The following is a 20,245-nucleotide window of genomic DNA, read 5'->3' on the forward strand; positions in this document are numbered from 1 at the left end:
TATTTATTTCAACATTTAGTCAATTTTGAAGTAACAGAAAACTGGACTCATGTTACAAGCACAGTCTGCTGTCCTCCAGGACACAACTGTGGCAGGAAGTGAGTGAATACATCAAAACATTAGTGACACATTTTTAACAGCTGATATATATTGTTCTTGTTTGACAATATCAAATATATGATATATATGTATGTATATATACATACATATATATGTATATATATTTATATGAAACCTCGAAACACTTGATACAAACAGACTCTCGCAAAAAAAGGGTTGAATGTCACTTAGTGCTGGAACCCAAATAAAAGTGGCGGTACTACAAAAATAGTAAAATGAAGACATGCCTGTACACAAATAAAAGTGGCGGTACTTGAATGGTAAAATGAAGAAGTCCGGTCACTACGTACCAGACAGTACTGACCCACTTCAAGCACTATTTAATAGCAACATAAGAAAAGTTCAATATACAGTATATCTATTAGGGATATCTCTATAACCAACACTACCTTTGTGCTCCCTCAAATGTAAAAACTGATCAACTAAAATATCTTTAAAATGTGGCTGCTCATCCCTAATGTTCATTTCATGTTACTGCTTTTATAAATGTTACTTTTTAACAAGTTTCAATTCATTATCTGGTATTTATCATGCTAATTATCAAATTGACTGAACATTTTTACGTATCACCCACACCTTTGTGTGCGTGTGTGTGTCTGTCTGTCTGTCTGTTTGTGTTTCCGCACTTGCCAATATGACCAACAGAGGCCTGGGGTGAAGTCTGCCATCTCTGATTGCATTGTTGGTTTTGAAAATAATGTATGTGATTTCACTGCAGTGCAGACATATAATGTGATTGTACAGACAGACCGTTGTTCAATAATTTGTTATTTAAGTCAACTAATTACAGCCTGTTACTTGTATTGTCTTTATTATGTATTGTTCTATATTGAATGTGTTATCACAAAACAGCTATATTTAATCAGATGGAGGCAAAAAAGAACATTTTTTTTTGTTAAAAAAAAATATGGGCTTAAAAAATAAATAATCTGCAGTGATTTCTGGCCATATTGTTTGGTAGTGTGTCAGGCTGTAGCAGCACATCATTACTGGTAGTTGTCTCTGCATTACCAGTATGATACGTGCTGCTCCTGTCTGACGGACACTCCTCTTCATCTCCATCTTTCTCCAGCAAATAAACATGTGTTTGTACCTCATATACTTATATTTATCAACGCATGAAGGTGAACAATTCTTTTTTTATAATGACCATTAATAAAGTCCCACATTTGTAAAACAAAATGTCTACTCCTCATACTGTAGTTACACTTTCACTCACAGAAAACATGTTACACTCATTCAAGAAATGACTTGATATCAAAAGAAGGGTGGCAATGAATTATTTGGTTCTTTGGGTTTTTTTGTAGAGGGGGTGGTGGGGGGCTCAAACAAATTTGCAAAATTGTCCCTAACTTTTAGTTACAATTTTATTTGTATACGTTTTAAATAAATAAATGCATACAATGAAGTTGGGATTTATCAACAATCTTTTGGAATAGATTAGCTGACCAGTTCAAAATGATATTAAGTGTTATAGATATGGCTGTAAATTAGTTTCTACATAATGCACACATTTGCTCTTGTCACGATTTATTTTGTGGTTTGAATAATATGAATATGAATATGTTTGTCTCATCAGCATTTTTTAATCTGAAAATCAGATCAGTCCAGAGAGAAAATCAGTTTGTGTGGACACAGGAGCTGCTAGTCTACTACTGCCTTGAGGTTTGTGTTCACTTTCCACTGTGGTTGACCCAGTACTTCTCAAATGGTGGGGCGGGGCATGGTGAGGTGTCGGGAGGTACAGGTAAATAAATATGATCAGGTTCTCAATAGTATTTCAATTCAGTGTGAAAAGAATTCTGTCCTCTGGGGGGGGTGTTGAGAACCACAATTAAACATATTAATGGTGTCAGCAGTGGATCAATAACTCCTGATGTAAAATCAGTGAATTTTTCCATGGATTTTGGTGTATTGTAAGAAATTTACTAAGCGACACAAACTTCAGACCTTTGTTAAAATTAAAATGTCCATGTGTCCCTGCTGGCAGCCATGTTTTTAATTAGAGTATGCCTGACCATGCCGTTTTATAATTGCAACATACATGTCACAAAAGAAATGACTTCCACACTAACTTTCAAGTTCCTGCTACTTTAATATCTGTTCTTACAAAATATCGTCTAATCTACACAAAAAATGATGTTCTCTTTTCAATATTATGTGATATGATTATGATGCTAAATGGAGCATGACACAAATGACTTTATGTCATTTACAGCAACACAAGACATTTAGGCCACATTCAGACCTGGTATCAACATTCATACCAAGTCATCCATTCACATGTACAGGTCTTGAATCCAACTGAGATTCCCTCGCTGTCCAATATCCTTCGCATTTTACTCATCTTCCCCGTCTGTGACTTTCGTGTCTGTTCATTATTCTTTGAATCAGACACATGCTAGCACCAAACAAGGGAGTCATGATCCGATCAACAGTTTATAGAAACATTGTTTCGAATGACGATCGCCGTATACTAGCACTCTTCTTCCGAATGAAATTTGGTTCATTTGAGGCTGATGAGGCTTTTATTCCAATTACTTGTGTTCATGTGACACGGCAGCACGCACCAGTCAGTCTTGACTGGATATAAAGGCACAATTACACTTCAAAAGAACTTGAACTGTCCCTTTAATACCAGGACTGAATGGAACCTCAGTCAACTCACACTGAAAATGGTTTAGTACAAATAGAGTTCTGCTCGTGGAGCCATTGTTACTATGTGGTTTGACTGACTTGAACATGAAACACAATGAAGCAATGTTGACCTGATCTTCTTTTTCCTGTTTTCTATTTAAAGATGGAGTGAATCTCAGAACCTCGTACTAAACTTTGGAACTAATTCCACATGAAAAAAACCAAATGTCTTAAATAAAAATGATCCAAATGTCCTGTATGACACGGACTCAGCATCCTGTAGCACAGTTCATTTATGTACAACATGCTGTATTCCCCCCGTTTTTATGTATGAAGACGACAGGAAGTAGAAGTCAGAGGTCAGCGGGAGAGCAGAGGAAGATCACTGGGATTCATGATGAGGCTGGAGTCCAGGTTCAGATTATCTACAGAGACAAACACATGTGTGTCAGTAACATAAATGTACAGCTTCAACCAAGGTAAGTCTACAGTCGACCACACTGGTTCCCTACTGGAACTTTTCGCAGACATAGTGTTGTTCCTTGTGAAATTGTGGTTTTAGAAGGGCCTACTTTCAGTGGTGGATTAATCCACATTTGTTGCACCCAAAAAATATTCAAAGAAAATGATTGTTCTTGCATTATTGTTCAACATAGTCTCATTTATGAAAACGTCCTTCACTGATGTACAAGATTCACAAGACTTTGTAAAGAGGTGGGGCAAAAAAAACCCCATCATATTTTCATGTCGTTCATTACAAGAGTGTGAGTTTGAAGAAAAAAAAAGAAAATTAGAAACGGGCACTTTAAAAGTACAGATGTCGTTTCTAATAATGCTTGACACACTGTTGACCCACATCACTAATAATGGACATTCATGGTGTCCAATAGCTGATTCACCTTGATCAAAGTTGATGAGTTTTTTGGAGTTGGACCCTTGACCTAGTCCCTCGATATCCACAAGGTCACTGTTGACATCTGAGTCGTTCAGAGCGCTGAGGGTCACGTCTACACACACACACACACACACACACACACAAATACTGATCATTAAACACTACAGTGTAGCTAAGCCAGAGCACCGACTATCACTTAAACCAGTGGTTCCCAAACACACGGATCAGTTGTGGGAAATGTGCATAACATTCATTTTTTATGAATTTTCTAAAGAAATGACTTGTTTACCATATCAAAATGATATCAAGTGTTACAAATATGGCTGTAAATCAGTTGCTTAATTTGGGTCATAATAGTTTGCCATTTTTAAAAATGTAAGTCCCTGTAGAGAAAGTTTGGGAAACGCAGACTGAAATTATTTGTTGTTAACATATGCAAATAAACTAATGCTCCTGGATTCAAAATTGCAATTGAAACATTACAATAAGCAGATTACAATGGCTGATATTTAAATGTTGTTATTCTGACTGTTCAATACTCAAATGACAAGTTAACAATGAAAGACGGTGCTCGGAGTAAGGCTAACATGAAAGCTAAGTGGCGCTAACACTCATGCATACATATCGGCACATAAACCTTAATGGATATAAATGAGAATGACAATGGTAACAAAGCAGCGTATGTTCAGTGTGAAGCTGTTGAGATGGCAAATAAATGCCAAAAGCTCATACATATCTCAGAATAAGCTCATTTATCCACAACACCGACAACAAGTCTCACTGAGGAAGAAAACACCATCACGCTGAGCACACTGAACTGCAAAATACTAGCAACAGCTAGCATCTTTAAAGCTTGTCTATGTACAGTGCCTCGAGATAATGTATGTGGTGATTTTCTGATAGAATAAGATATTTGCACTTAACTTAATCTGCAAAATTATTGTATATTGTAATGTTACTAGCATTCTGAATAAACAGAAAGAATTGAAAAAATAATCAAGTCATTAGCCACCCTATGATTTACAATTATAACTCCTCTTAGATTCCTCTTAGATTTATGATTAGATGAACAGAATTTGTACAAAAATAAAACTACAACAATAGTTTAACACCATCATGTATGTACTATTCAAGTCAACGTTATAATTATTCATTATTCACAGCAGATGTTAATGCTATTCACCCACACACACGTTCACACAGGGCATTTTTTATCACACACCTTTCATACCCATTCACACACTGCCAGCACAGCAGTCAGGAGCAACGTGGGGTTCAGTGTCTTGCCCAAGGACACATCGGCATGTAGACTCGAGGAGCGGGGAATCAAACCCACAACCTTCAAGTTGAAAGACGATTCTCTCTACCATTGTGCTGCCGTTACCCAAACAACTTTGGACATGTAGTAGAATAAACACTGATGCAGCCTTGACTATTGAGACACAATCAGTGAAAACATGGCCACTAAAATCAATATCAGCTTAAGTCTATAATAGTGTAAGGATCATTGTTAAGACAGCATTTTATGACTGGAAACTGAACACTTCACGTTACACCAACGTTCATGGAAAAAATCAGTGATTTTACATCATTGCACACCGTGATCGATCCGTAGCTGCCTCCATCAATAAGTTCAAAGTGTTATTTTGTGACTTTGGTGTTTGAAACCCTTCATTCTGATTTTACTCAGTGACATGTTTGAGACCAACAGCTCCTGTTTCCCTGTAAGCTAAAATCACTCATTTTCTCAACTAAATTTCCTGTCAGAAAATGCTGTCTTAAGGCAAGATTAAGCAGTATTTATAGATATGTTCTTAAGATATCAAAGACTTAAGCAGTAGTGGCCTGCAAGTGTTCATGATGTGGTGGTGCTGCTGCTGGACTCACCTGCAGTCTTCTGTTTCTTCAGAGGCGCCTGGTTGGAGCTGGGGCTCTGAAGACGTGACGGCACCCCGACCTGAGCTGTGGGCACAGAGATGAGATTCGGGGTGCCCACAGCGGCTTTCTTGGTGGCCTTCTTGGGCCCGTCACAGGTGGTGAGCGGAGCTCCGTCTTCATACAGCTTCCTCTTCACTGTGCTCTTGGTCTGACCCCTGGAGGGAGGATGGGAAGTCACGGTATTTTATCGTCAGTTGTAAGATAGATGAGCCTAATGGTCATTTTACATTTTCAGGTTAAAAACAAAAAAGATCTGAACCAAACAAACATCTCAGCTCTTTATGTCTTTATGTTTTTATAATGTATAATGTTAAAGATGTAATCTGATCTAGTAATTAATTAATTGTTAGCCCTATAAAAGTAGATCCATTATCCTCATGGAGACTGGAACCTGGTCCTAATGAGGCAGAACCTAATTTCTGAGAAACTAGTTAAGTGGTATTAGATTTGAATTATGGTTAGGGTCGGTTTACACAGTCACATTATCAATAAATGAAGTCCCCATAATGTAAAATTTACATTATAAGGTGAAGACATTTTGTATGAATGAGGTTAGGGTTGGGTTAGGTTCAGGTTAGGCCAGTAGTAGTTAAGGTTAAAGTTAGAGTTAGTCTCTAGGAAATTAAAGCAAGTCAATGTTCTCTGAAGTCATGGAAAGCAGACTGTGTGTGTGTGCGTTACCCTGCAGGGCTGGAGTCCACCACTGGATGCAGCTGCATGGTGAGCTCCCCGAGCTTGGTGAAGGCAGCTCCAGCTGCAGAGAATATCTCCCCGACCTATATCACACAAACACACACACACAAAAAACACACTTTTTGTTTTCAAGAAATCTTCATGTCAGTTGCTACCACTGACTTTTAAATATCTATGATGTTCAATAGTTTGGTTCTACTAATCACATATCAGCTGGACTGTAATTGTTTTCATTCATTTTCTACATAGAATATATTTACAAACAGATGGATGACTGAAGAATGCCGTTGCATTAATAATTTGTTTATTTCTGTATTAGACAATTACGCCTTCTGCATCCTTGTGACCTTAACTCCATGTTACCATTTGAGATATATCTGTTGACTATTCTTGTTTGCTATGCTTCCAACTGTAACTACATGACAATGACACATTTGTATGTGTGTTACATGTTTAAGTATACACTCCATGGCCACAGGCTTAAACTGCAGAAACACCACCCACAGCTATCGTATAAGAACTGAAGATAATCACACAGTAAGAAGAAACTGCCTTCACACATCTGCACCTGCTACACAAGGAGAAGAAACCAGAGTTTTGAAAAATAATGTTTGAAAGTGCAGGAATATGTATGTTGAAACTGTTAACGTGTACCTGTTAAATTGACGATGCGAGTAGTTTGGACCACATAGTGTTTTAGAAATGTTCCAATTTTACTTACCCTTTCTTCCCACAGGTGGCGCTATTTTATTTATTTATATATTTTGTTGGAATAAATGTTCGAAAAGAGACCCTTACTTTGAAATGCCAATACGGCTACGCAGGAAGTAACATCAGTAGCTTTATGGTCGTTGTTGCATGTGCGTGGAGCATGAAGCGCGACAGATCTGGAAGGATTATATTTGTGGACCTCAATTTGACCACATACAAGCGAACACACAACAATCGTGCGCTCGGTTAAATGTCATGAAATTGCCCTATGCTGATGGAAAGTGTATCTAAATAAAGAAAAACAATATTTTGTGCCTGAGGAGAGTTCGATGATGTGCTGAGCTCAGGCTACTTGGGGGGCTTCATTCATGCTGAACAGTAGTTGTGACTTACTTTAGTGGAAGCTGACGTCATTGTTCTGTTGTTCAAGATGCATACGCAGCTAAAATGCTAACAGCAGTGTGGCTAATCTGACGCAGCCGCACATCTGCTCCTCTTCTTCCCCTCGCTCTGTGCACATGGACGGGTCCCGCGCACGAACCCAGCAGCGCAAAATGCAAATTACCGTTGAAATACAAATGCCATGAGCACAGCAGCCAAACCGCTTACTGTACAAGCAGAGGGAGACTTCTCCTAATCTACATGTTCACTACAATTATCTTCTTTGTTGTTTTTGACAGCAAACAGCCTATTTGCGCGGTATCGCCGCCAACTGGTAAGGAGTGGGAATCAAGAGTTGTTTTTTTTTAGGCTGTATTTAAAATCACTATCAACAACAACGACAGAACGTTCAAAACAGACAATAGACAAGCATTATGTGTATAAGGTACGATATATAATTGAATAAATAATATGTAAAATAACAACAGTTCATTCATTTTAGTTCAGTTTAACACAACTGTCTATATGATCACATACTGTACACTGTCGAATTTTCATGCTAAAATAGTTCATTTTAAATCAGCTTCAGATTGTATTGAACTCTGTTAGTGTTACATAAATACTTAAAGAGCTAATCTTAGCACTTGGTCCTAAGCTTAACTTGTGTTAAATGAACTCTTAGGCCCCCTTTAGACCTGGCATTAAAATGCATTTTCTCGGATCAGCCTGTAATCGGATAGCTACCTTTAAGTAAATACACCCGAGACATTGTGTTGTAGTAGCTACTTGAGATCGGTCTTGGTCTCGAGACCACTTTTTGAAGGTCTCGGTCTCGTCTCGGAATAGACTGCATAACTGTGAGGGATATCAATACATTGCCTGTGCATTTTTGGATTAACTTGTTAATATCATTACTGTGATTTTGCGTAAATCGTATTGTTTCGGGTACAACCAATAAATTGACTCATTTATCATTTGAAATTTTGATACACACAACAGTGCATGTGAGTGACAGGAGAAGAGGCCCGTGAGAAGATGTCAGCCAACTCATCTATAATAAAATTTGGTTACCTGAACCACAAAGACTTTTTTTGCATAAATACCTCCAAAAGAAAACAGCGCAACTTGTAAATTCTGCAACAACGCTTACGGAGACGGCTGGGACCACGTCCAACTTTTACTGCCTCGGTCTTGGTCTTGTCTGTGTCTTGACCCCTCAAAGTCTTGGTCTTGTCTGTGTCTTGACCCCTCAAAGTCTTGGTCTTGTCTTTACAGTGTAAAGATACACTGTGGTCTTGGTCTATGGTTTAGGTGGGCTTGACTACAACACTACTGAGACATATTGAGGACGGATTGTTATCTGATCTGATGTTTTCTTACTGCAGACCCATTTCCCTTCAGTCTGACCCCATAAAACATTTGATCTAGGGCTACAACTTACCATTATTTTCATAATCAATTTTCTCGATTAATGCATGAAACTGCTGTGACTTTGTTTTACATGTGACACACACAAGTGAGTGCTAATGACTTGTAAAGTAGTTGTTTTCAGTGTAACTGAAACTGATTTAACTGACTGAGCTTTTGTTTTCATCACAATTTGATTTTTGAATATCAGTATTTAGTATACTTTCTTTAGCTATGTTTTTATTTTTTACTCTGTATCTACTTGGTTATACGTGGGTGGTGCTGTGGTGTCCAACATGTTTGAAGGTGTATCTATGCATGTATGTATAAAACAAAACAAACCTTGACTTGTCATAAGTATGAACATGCAATCCTCTAAACATACCTTTCATTGTCTATTTTATTTTTATACATATTTTTTAAATTGTATGTATTGTATGTATGTATTTATTTGTTATGTTATGTTTTGATATGTTGCCTTTTGTCTTCATGCTAGCATCTATTTTATAACTGTGTAAAATTTTGTGTTGGCCAACTTTGTTTGAATAAAGTTATTTGAAATAAATCGCTGACACAGGGGAAAAGCACGGGAAACAGATGGCACAACATCTGTTCCGGGTTTCTTCAGTCAGCTGACTGACTGGCGGGCTCGCTGAAGCCACTTCCCCTTCTTTATCTCGAACACAACAGGACAGTGATCATGCGTGGACTCATCTGTGGACCCAAATGCGCCGCGTGTGGACTCGTCCTGAGTGTGTGGGGAGTTATAATGTTGGTGAGTGCCACTCTGTTGTACAAATAATTCTAATGTTAAAAAAATATTAAAAGTACAAAAAAATGTATGTAAATACCAAAGAATGTTACAAATTGCAATCTCACACAAACCTGCTACTAAATTTAATAAGTAAGACTTGGGTCATCGCTTTTTTTAAAATTGTGTAATCCTATGTAAATTCCAATGTTACTAAGGTCACCAAAGATTGTTAGGAAACATTGTAATCTCACATGCTACTACATTTTTACAAATTTTACAAAATAACTTAGGTTAGCATAAATATGTTACAAAATGTTTTAATGTTACATACATATACAGTACAGATATTTTTTTCTAAGTTATAATTTGACTTCCTAGAAGCAACAGAAGAAAAAAAAACAGATTTATCCACTTAACAAAAGTCTCCCCTAATAAAATCAACACTGCTAGGCGAATATTTTGCTGCTTTATTTTGTTGTTAGACAGACATTGTGTGGTTACATCATTGTACCACACAATGATGTAAACATTATTTCACAGCTACTGTTTCCACCTCCTTTGATGCTGCAATGGGTTCATGAGGGCATATCGCTCTTCTTATTTATCATTATTATCATTATTATTATTATTATTATTATCTTCTTTGTGTAGCAAGCAGGGTTCCTTTTTGTGGTCTATTCCCGCAAATAGACATGGGTCACTGAAAGTGCTTGAATTTTGTGCAAGAAATAAGTGAAGTAAATGTCTCTCTTGCTTTTTAGGACGCCGCCTACTGTTTCATGCCCTGCAGTGCTTGATGTACGTAGACTAGGCACTACGCAGAACAAACATAAGAGTCATAATTACTGGCAGTGTTGTGGACACTGTACACAGTCTCTCTTCACTGTTGACGTGAGCGAGTGAAGTTAAGCAAGAGAGAGCAAATTGCACGATGCCTGAGAAATGCAAGATCTCTGATTCACCAAAGAAAATGATAAAGACTGACTTTCACTTGACGATATGCAGCGTGTGCTGCAAATCAATAAAAATGAACAACCTGGGTGACGCGGCTCTTACAAGCTGTGTCAGCACATTTAGCCTTTGTTTTTAAGGGAATTAGACCTGGTTAAAATGTAAGAAAGAAAATGAGACCAAATTGTTTGGTAGGGATTTGCAGAGGCTCAATGGTTGGTGTGAACAAGGGCTGGTTCACTTCTGTGGATGTGAATGGAACTTGAACCCATACTAGCACTTATTTGTGTAAAAGTGCTGTATTTTTTTTAAAAATCTAGTTTTCTATTTAACCTACAGTTAGAGTTTCAGGCTTAATCCACCATGTTGGCCTGTGACCATGCCCTCTCTCTCTCTCTCTCAGTCATTGTTGGGGATATTCTTCACCACACACTCAGCTGTGCTCATTGAAGATGTGCCTGTGAAAAAGGAAGATATCCACCAAGAGTAAGGTTCCTGTTCTCACGTCTGATAACTTGTCCCACTTTCTGCTACAATCACGCCAAAGCTGTGTCTAAATTCTCAGGCTGGATCATCAAGAGTGTTGTCAGTATGCGTCACAGGGCTGCAACGTGGGCTGTCCCTTTTCTTCACAGTTTCCACTAGCATAGTACCTGCTCTGGCGAGGCTCCAAGCGTGTTGAGTAGGTACTATGCGTGACGTCGTCAGACTGTCGGCCACTCAGTGCTGTCACAGGAAGGGACGTCCGACACAGAAATCAATGTCGAACAGTGTCAAACTGTAGAGCAAACTAATTAACAATCCTAAAAACATGGGTAAGTCTCCTACAAATACCAGGGAAATGTCTCAATATTTAACAGAGGAGTCTGGTGTATGTAGTGACAACACCACTGATCACGAGCGGCGAGTGGCATCACAAACCCTCCTGCTCTCCAGTGACTTTGTCAGACTATATCAGTCAACTGGAGATCAGTTAAATAGACTTAAGAATCCTAAAAACTTTATATTTTCTCTCTTGTCAATCTCTACAGAAGCGCAATGGCCCTTTACCATAGTGGAAAAGGGCCATTAGCTGCACACTCCAGAGGATCCAGCCCGAGAATTGATGCACTTCTCAACAAACCAGGAAGTATTTGGAAACTGCAGCTTTAATGTTTTTCCATCAGAGAGCACTAACATGTAAATTTAAAGTCTGTGAAAACTCCAAGCTACTCTCTTTTTCAGACAATGACTTTGGCTTGTGGCCTTGAATACAGTGAAGTGCAAATCACCACCACAAATAGGAACACGCAGCAACAAATAACACAAACGCAAACTAAACGACAAAAGCAGAAATCACATTGACAAAAACAATGAAATACAACGCTGGAAACACAACAAAGGCACATGACACAAAAACAATTACAAAAGCGCAGTGTTTTTGTTTGTAGGTGATTTATTATTCAATTCAATTCAATTCAATTCAATTTTTTTTGTGTAGCACCAAATCATAACATACATTATCTCAAGGCACTGTACACAGACAACATGATAGAAAGCAGAGAAACACAACAATTCACACAATAAGCAAACACAATCTCTGTTAATGTTGGTGGACTATTTGAAATAAAGTTTGAAGTGCTGGACGGTACCGGCCCTGCACCAGCATGTTTCTATGGTAACTGCACTGGGATTCATTTAAGCCACAGTGATGGAATGGCACTTTCATTTAAATGAGCAACTCTTATTGAAATAAGTGGTTACAAGACGGACGGTCTTAAATACAGCTGAGCTGCATTAGTGGAACAACTTGAGGCTTAGTTGTGACCGTGAGATGCTGCTAGTGCTCCAGTGGTGCTCTCGATGCTTTCCAGCACTTTACTTCTGGGTAAAAGTTAATGTCGCTGTCAATGTTGCCAACATAGAGACTTTGTCACTATATTTAGCAGGTATTCAGACCCCTCTAAAAAAGTGACAAATCTTTTTGGGGGTTAGTGTAGTGGCTTGCAGTTGGGTTTAGTTTTGCTAGTAATTGTAGTAGTGATTTGCACTTCAGGGCCACCACTTCCTTTCAATCTGGCTTTCCAAATAAGGGCCTCTGACTTTGGCTTTCTACTACTTGCTTTAGAAATCTTTTGCCATTACGCTTGGCAATAGAAATAGCTTACAGTTGTTATTCTTACAAAATAAAATTCCAATAGTTAACTCAATAGAATAAAATATAATTTTTTTGTTTTAGTAATCCTTCTACAGAAGCATATTTCATTCACTTAAAATAATAAAAAATAACTTTATCCTCATCCACATGAAGGGCGCGGGGAGGCGGAGTCTGTACCAATCTCAGCTGATATAGGGTGATAGACAGGGTTCATACTGTTACATACAACAGTTCATCACAACATACAGAGACAAACAACCATTCACTCTCACACTCACGCCTACCGTCAATTCTCTTCTGAGATTTTTTCCAGTTTTGTTTTTGCAAGACTTTTTGTGAAAATAACGGCTGCATCATTTGGAACTCTTGGTCTGTGCTGTTCGCTGCTTTGTGCTGGGTGTAAGTTAGAGCTTTAAACTGACACCGTACTATGGTCTTTGCATGGAAATGACAAATCTCGTGGCCACGCATTACTATATTGTGGCCGGAGCTCTGTAATTGAGCTATCAAGATGGATATGGAAGCTTTTGTCATTCATTCAGAAAAAAATCTCGTAACAACAGACCCCCAAGAAAACCTTTAAAAACTGACCCAAAAAAATCAGGTAAAAACAGACCCGGAATTGCCAAAAAAAGACAGCAATCAATACAAAGTTTTATTAAACAAGTAAAGATACATCACAATATCTGTGTCACTGAAGAATTGAAAATGCCCCTAAGGTTAAGTGGTCAAATGCTGGATTGCTTTTCATTGCCAGTTGCTATCCTCCCACTGTCAAATTCTTCAGCCACTTGTGTTACATTCACGTTACTCTTAATATCAAACCACCCTTTTTTAATGATAGAAATGATTTAAAAGTTACACAAAGTCTTTAGACAATATATAAAAACAAAACAAGCTTCTGCAGTCCAAAGATTGCTGTCCATTATGTTGAACTAAACTAATGGATCCCCTGCAACTTATTTCATTTTACATTATTTAATTGTGGAAATGATCCTATTATCATTTGTCTGTATTTTCTTGCATTTATTTCAAATGATGTATTTAAGTATTTGTACTTGCTCTGTCATTGATTTGTTCAGTCTTGATGCTTTTCAGTGTATTTGATTGTAATTCATGAGCTCATTTCTGCGGTGGGGCATCATGAGTTAGTGACACCAGTGAGTCGTGGTATTTTTGTTTCTTATTAAAATCTCAGCAGTATTGATAATCATATATTTGGACAATGATCTTTTGCTGAGGCTCCACTAGATATGTGGTCATTTTCAGACTGTGTTATTATTATTCTTATGTGATTTGTCCTTACAGTGCAAACCCACCTCACAGGATTTATGACCTGTATAACAAAGTAGGCAACAACTGCTTCATAGCAGCAGCTATCTATTTGGTCGTTGGAGCCTTCTCCTGCTGCCAGATGAGACTTAACAAGCAGAAGGTAAATCAGTCACATCTTTGTATTGATTGTTCTTTGGAGAGTTGGTGAGAAAGTGGATTTGTTTAACCCAAACAGGAAGTGGGAAAGCAACTAGTGGCATTGAAGAAACGGATGTTATTTGTGATGGAGTTACGACTTGGGGGGAATATAGGACAAGGAGACAAAAGCTTACCAGTACAGGTGGAGGAGAACTGGGTAAATGGTCTGTATTTATACAGTATAGCACTGTTCTAGTCTTGATAACCACTTAAAGCTGCTGTACACTACAGTTTTGCCATTCACCCATTCACACCCACTTTCATACAGCCCATCTGCTGTATGTGCAGCACATTTTCTATCACTCATCTTTCATACCCATTCACTCGCTGACAGCACGGCCGTCAGGAGCACCATGGGGTTTAGTGTCTTTCCCAAGGACACATCTGGCCGCTGGGAATCGTACTCACAACCTTCAAGTTGAACGATGACTCGCTCTACCACTGAGCAATCGCCGCTCAGACTGATGTTGCGGCAAGGCAGCTGCTCCTGCCTCCTGGGTGGAGTGACTCATGGTTGTGAGAAGTGGAAAGGTAACTTTACAGGAGGGTTGCTGAGTCGGATTCCAGAGAGGTCTCTCACCGAAAAATCCTGACTTAAACCCTACAGGCCAGGGGTCTTCAATGTTTTTCAGGCCAAACTGATGGACAGATGGAGCAGGGACCTCCACTACTACCATTAGATATATATTATGTATAACATAGTTTTTGTATGATATTAACTTTGGGCCTAGTGCCATGTATAAATGTACCTTGTCATTGTGGTTTCACTACTAAGATATTCAAATAATACACAGATTCATATATTCATGTTTTTATTTTAAACATGTGTATGGTACAGTGAGTAGGGTGGCCATTTGTAAACGTACCTTGTCAACTGATACCAATGTCAATTCCAGCAATGTCTGTGAATTGCTTGATATTCATGCGTACAAGCATTTTTATTTTAGACAAAAATGTGGAAACGAAAATGACTGATGGCTTATTTGTGCCACTGCCATGCATAAACAATTACCACGGAAATGTCTAAAATCTCAATTTTATTCATGTATTTCTGTTCAGTGCCAGATGGAGTCTGTGCTCTGGTCATGGAGCAGGTACTGAACAAATCTTTTTAATGAACTGATTCTAATTATTCAGTACATCGAAAACAACTACCTTACAAGTCACTAGTCACTAGTTTGTGTAAAACAAAGTCACGGCAGTTTCATGCAGCCATGGCTGCGTCGTACAAATTGTGATGGAAAACCAACCGAACCATGTAGAGGCGAGGCGAGCTTAGACTGTATAGTGGAAACACGGCATAAATAAATAGTGCTGGTCCCAAGCCCGGATAAATGGGAGGGTGAACATCTGGTGTAAAGAAAATATCTGCCAAATAAAATACGCAAATCACTGAAAAAATAGGTGATTTGTGGTAAAGACCCCTAGAGAGGGAAAAAGTGCATCTGAAGATATTATTCTGACAATGATTATAATCTGTCTTTTATCACTGCAATTACTAATGACTCCTTTTCTTCAGACAGAAGTTCTAAAAAATTTTCAATTCAATTTTATTTGTATAGCGCCAAATCATAACATACATTATCTCAAGGCACTGTACATAGACAACATCAAGGAGAGCAGAGAACCCTAACAGTTCACACAATGAGCAAACACTAGGCATCAGTGGAGAGAAAAAACTCTGAACCAGGCTCAGAGATGTGCGGTCATCTACCTCGACCGATTGGGGTGAAAGGAAAAATAGGGGGACAGCGGAGAGGTGGGGGACAGGCGGAGAGGTGGGGGACACCTTGTTACTAGAGGTGTCAAAAAGGATTGATACATGTAAAAAATCGTGATTCTTATTGTCAAATATTCAAAATCGATTAAAAATGTCCAAAAATCTATTCTATTTAATACCCTTACAGCTCCATGTAATGAATCAACTTTAAAAACAAATATGATTTTGAATCAAAATGTGTGTTCATGTATCATCACCCAAGGAATAGCAATGGAATCGTGACATTCTGACTCACGGCACGGTGTTACTAAAGATGGTACCTGATACTTTTATTAGGTTCCAAGCAAGCTGAGCCAATACTTTGTGTGGCGTCGACCGATTGCTGGCCACAGATTGGTCAAGGTGTCATCACTGGATTAGGCATGAGCAAGACATCTGACAAAAGAATCAAACCGAGCAATGCTAAACTGTAGATCAGTTAAAAAGACATGAAAATCCTACATTACATGTGTAATCTCCAACTTTAAGAAAGATATATAGCAGATATATAACAATTGTATCAAGTTATAAGTTTATACAGGACAGTTCTGAGTCATTTATACAAGCAGCAGCACTGATTAAAGCATTATAATAATGATGATAATTGTAATGATATGATGTGAACGATAATAATAGCCTTGAAACTGGATTTGCATCCTGCAACCTGCAAGATGAGGACACACAAAAAAAGTCATATTCATACCCTGAGTGTGAGAGAGTGAGCAGTCTAGGTCTATAGCAGCATAACTAAGAGATGGTCCAGGTTTCCCTGAACCAGCATTAACTATAAGCTTTATCAAAAAGGAAAGTTTTAGGTTTAACTTTAAATACGGAGCGAGGCTCAGCTGTCATTGGAAGCTGGTTCCACAGGAGAGGAACCTGGTAACTGAAGGCTCTGCCTCCCATTCTGCTCTTACAGACTCTGGGAACCACATGTAAGCCTGGATTTTATTAGAAAGTAGAAAGTTACAGGTCATCCAGGACTTAATGTCTCTGAGACATTCCTGGAGTTGAACAGCCTGATTTATTTCATCCGGCCTCATTGATAAATATAGCTGTGTGTCATCTGCATAACAATGAAAGTGTATGTTGTGCTTCCTAATAATGTTCCCTAGAGGAAGCATATATAAGGTAAAAAGTATAGGCCCAAGCACTGAGCCTTGTGGAACTCCACAATTAACTTTTGTTTGTAGTGAGGCTTTATCATTAACGTGAACCAACTGGAATCTATCAGATAAGTATGATTTAAACCAGCAGAGGGCAGCACCTGTGATACCAAGAGTCTGCTCCAATCTCTGCAGTAGAATATTATGATCAATGATGTCAAATGCAGCACTAAGATCTAACAGGACAAGTAAAGAGAGGCCAAGAGAAGGTTGTTACTAAATTTAACTAGTGGTGTAAATCTGACTGAAAATCGTCAAACAAGCCATTAATGCGCAAATATTCATACAATTGTTTAGCAACTACCTTTTCTAAGATTTTTGAAATGAAGGGAAGATTAGATATCGGTCGATAATTAGCTAAAATATCTGGGTCATGGGTCGCTTTTTTGAGAAGCTACTTTAAACGTTTAGGGCACATATCCAGTTAATAAGGATAGATTAATTTGATTTAATATGGAGCTGTTAATTAAAGGAAACACATCTTAGCCCCACAGATTGGTGGGGATAGGATCTAATTGACTGGTTGATGGCTTGGATGATGAAACTAATGATGTTAACTCAGGGAGATCTATGGGGAGAAACTGTCTAACTGTGCTTGGTGCTTCTAAAGCTCTTGTGCTAAAAATGTAATCACTACCACTAGGAGGGAGGAGATGATCAATTTTCTCTCTAATTGATGTTATTTTACTCACAAAGAAGTTCATAAAGTCATCACTGCTCAGTGTTAAAGGAATAGATGGTTCAGTGGATCTGTGGCGAGCAACCATGATGCTCGTATCCTCTGAACTGACCACTTTCTTTTTCAGAGGGGCAACACAATCTAATGTAGTACGCAGTGAGGCCGCTGTACTATCAACTTTAAGCAAATGTAGTCGGTGCTCGAGTGCTTGTTCAGTTAATTGATTGTAACAGTAGATAGATAATCACAGAGAGAACAGATGAAAACACACAGCGTAACACAGTGGAAACACAAAGTGACACAATACATTACCGCCGACAGGATGACTCAGATCAGTGACTCTACAAACAACTCATTCTAATGATTCAATACACCGAAAAGATATGTTTTACAAGTCACTTGTCACTAGTTTGTGTCCCGTGTAAAACATAGTCACTGCAGTTTCATGCAGCTGTGCTATGATGACTCCGCCCCTGTTGAGGCGGTACTATTGTAATGGAGTCGAGCCCTGCCGTGCCAAAGCGAGGCGAGCCGTGCAGGAACTGTATAGTATACAGTCTTTATTCTGTACTCATGTGCTCGCTATTGTCGTGTCGTTCCTCAGGCTTACCTGGTGAACTAGTGCCATCTGGTGGACTGACGAGCTCACATGGATGGAGGATGGATTTGGATCGCTGCCATATTGTCTCAGGGTTTAATCACAAGCATCAGGAAATAAAAAGGACACTTCAAATTGTGTAATTAAGATGAGAGTAACTCTACCACCAATCACAAGCACTTGAATGAAATGACTGCCAAAGAAAACCTACTTGATTTCAATAAATGATAATATTTAAGAGTGTATTTTGTCTTGCCTTGCTCTCTCATAGCTACTGCTCTGTACAGGATGCACACTGTTTATTGGACCCTTTTCAGGATTTCATTAGAGATGTCAAAAAGGTGAAATAATTGCTCTGTAATGGCACATTTACATAGAATCAGCAGAATATCTGACTCACAACTAATTTCTAAAAAGTAATATAAATCTATGTTATTTAGCTAATACAGCCCATGTAACACCCAGAGGCTGGAAAACATCCAGACTCCAGAGCAGCCATTCCCAAACTTAAGCGTGCCAGGGCCCACTTTGAAATCTGAAAATCTTCTAAGGTCCACCCAAATCTTGGGATCAATAATTCAGTAATTTTCAGTAATCAATAATTAGTTTAATAATAATTACTTTATTTCTGAACTTGGTGGTTATTACAACCAAGTGATCACTCTCAAAGTGCTGGAAGTGTTTATTATGCTTAATATTGCTATATAAACCAAGCACAAAAAGTAAGGACATTTATGTTTGGTCCTAGTATTTGACATTTATACCACATCAAAAATGGATTCATATTCTAATTTATGCTGCCAAAAGTGAAATTTGACTGATTTTGTTGTGCTCAAATAAAACTTGTCAACTGCAAGTTTTTGAAGAAGTGATTATGGGGTATGTTAAATTGATCAGTTATATGTTATCTAGAGCATGATCTGACCCCTATGTGGTCATAAGAGACTTCTTTCACTTTACATTTTAGTATTGCTAAAACCAGAAATCTATATGTGAATATGACCGTATGTACTGGAGTAACAAGAATATGTGTTTTTTATTGGCATTATCCATCCATCCATTTTCTACCGCTTTATCCTCCACAGGAGGGGGGTGCTGTGCCAATCTCAGCTGACATAGGGCTGTAGGCGGGTAAGTTCGCCAGCCCATCACAGGGCCACATAGAGACAAACAACCACTCACTCTCACACCTACAGGCAATTTAAAGTGACCAATTTACCTAATCCCCATATTGCATGTTGGACTGTGAGAGGAAGCCGGAGAACCTAGAGAAAACCCATGCACACATGGAGAGAACCATTGTTCTCTCCCTTGATCCAACCGGGACTCGAACCCGGGTCTTCTTGCTACAAAGGCAAGAGTGCTATCCTCTACCAACCGTGCAGCCCTCATTGGCATAATCTTCCCTCTAAATATCAATTAGATTCATTTCTTTCATGAAATAATGAATTACACCCTACTTCTCGAATGTGATGGATCCACTCCTGAGCTTTTGTCCCTCTGTGGATCTAAAGTGCAATTAAAATCGCCTGCTATAATAAAAGCACCAGACAAAGAAGCAACATTAAAAAAAAGGTTCTGGAAAAACATAGGCTCATCTGTATTTGGAGCATAAATATTTATCAAAATGTATTGTTTTTGTGTGTAAAAAAAAGCAAAAGGAATTCCAAAAAGGCCCATCATTTGAATGTGGTTATTCAGTTTGTCACAGTGACCAACACAACGGCAATGGGTTTAAAATCAAAACTGATGAAGAGTCACTCATGATTCATTCTTCAATGCATCACAAATGAGGACAAAATTAATGACCAAAATCCAATTTGTTTTTTTCTTTTTGGATTGCAACACCAAAAAATAGGTTTTTATCCAATGATACTTAGACAAGTCCCAATATTTCCCTGATTCCCTGAAAGGAGCAGTATTAGTGTCACATTCACTCTCCAAAA

The 20,245-nt window shown here is 38.4% G+C and overlaps 2 protein-coding genes across 5 annotated transcripts; one reads left to right on the forward strand and one right to left on the reverse strand.

Annotated features, from left to right (window-relative positions):
* Positions 1-2,195: 2,195 nt before the first annotated feature.
* zgc:92664 (uncharacterized protein LOC436695 homolog) lies at positions 2,196-7,666 on the reverse strand. The gene is made up of 5 exons (XM_044022081.1): positions 7,388-7,666; positions 6,272-6,366; positions 5,540-5,745; positions 3,657-3,764; positions 2,196-3,182 (listed from the first exon to the last, which is right to left on the reverse strand). The coding sequence occupies exons 1-5, from the start codon at positions 7,406-7,408 to the stop codon at positions 3,118-3,120; spliced, it is 495 nt and encodes a 164-aa protein (XP_043878016.1). The 5' UTR covers positions 7,409-7,666; the 3' UTR covers positions 2,196-3,117.
* Positions 7,667-9,396: 1,730 nt separating this feature from the next.
* Positions 9,397-18,542, forward strand: LOC122767274 (ribonuclease kappa-A-like). Of its 4 annotated transcripts, XM_044022709.1 has the most exons (5): positions 9,397-9,557; positions 10,891-10,973; positions 13,933-14,059; positions 14,135-14,254; positions 14,432-15,519. In XM_044022709.1, exons 1-5 carry the CDS (start codon positions 9,483-9,485, stop codon positions 14,459-14,461), a joined length of 435 nt encoding a protein of 144 aa, XP_043878644.1. In that variant the 5' UTR covers positions 9,397-9,482; the 3' UTR covers positions 14,462-15,519. The 4 variants fall into 4 exon arrangements, with proteins under 4 accessions (XP_043878644.1, XP_043878643.1, XP_043878645.1 ...); XM_044022708.1 differs by lacking the exon at positions 14,432-15,519 and having other exon boundaries at positions 14,135-14,304; XM_044022710.1 differs by lacking the exon at positions 14,135-14,254 and having other exon boundaries at positions 9,398-9,557.
* The last annotated feature ends 1,703 nt before the right edge of the window (positions 18,543-20,245 follow it).

This window comes from Solea senegalensis, linkage group LG3 (assembly GCF_019176455.1).
Source record: "Solea senegalensis isolate Sse05_10M linkage group LG3, IFAPA_SoseM_1, whole genome shotgun sequence".
Taxonomy (NCBI): Eukaryota; Metazoa; Chordata; class Actinopteri; order Pleuronectiformes; family Soleidae; genus Solea; species Solea senegalensis.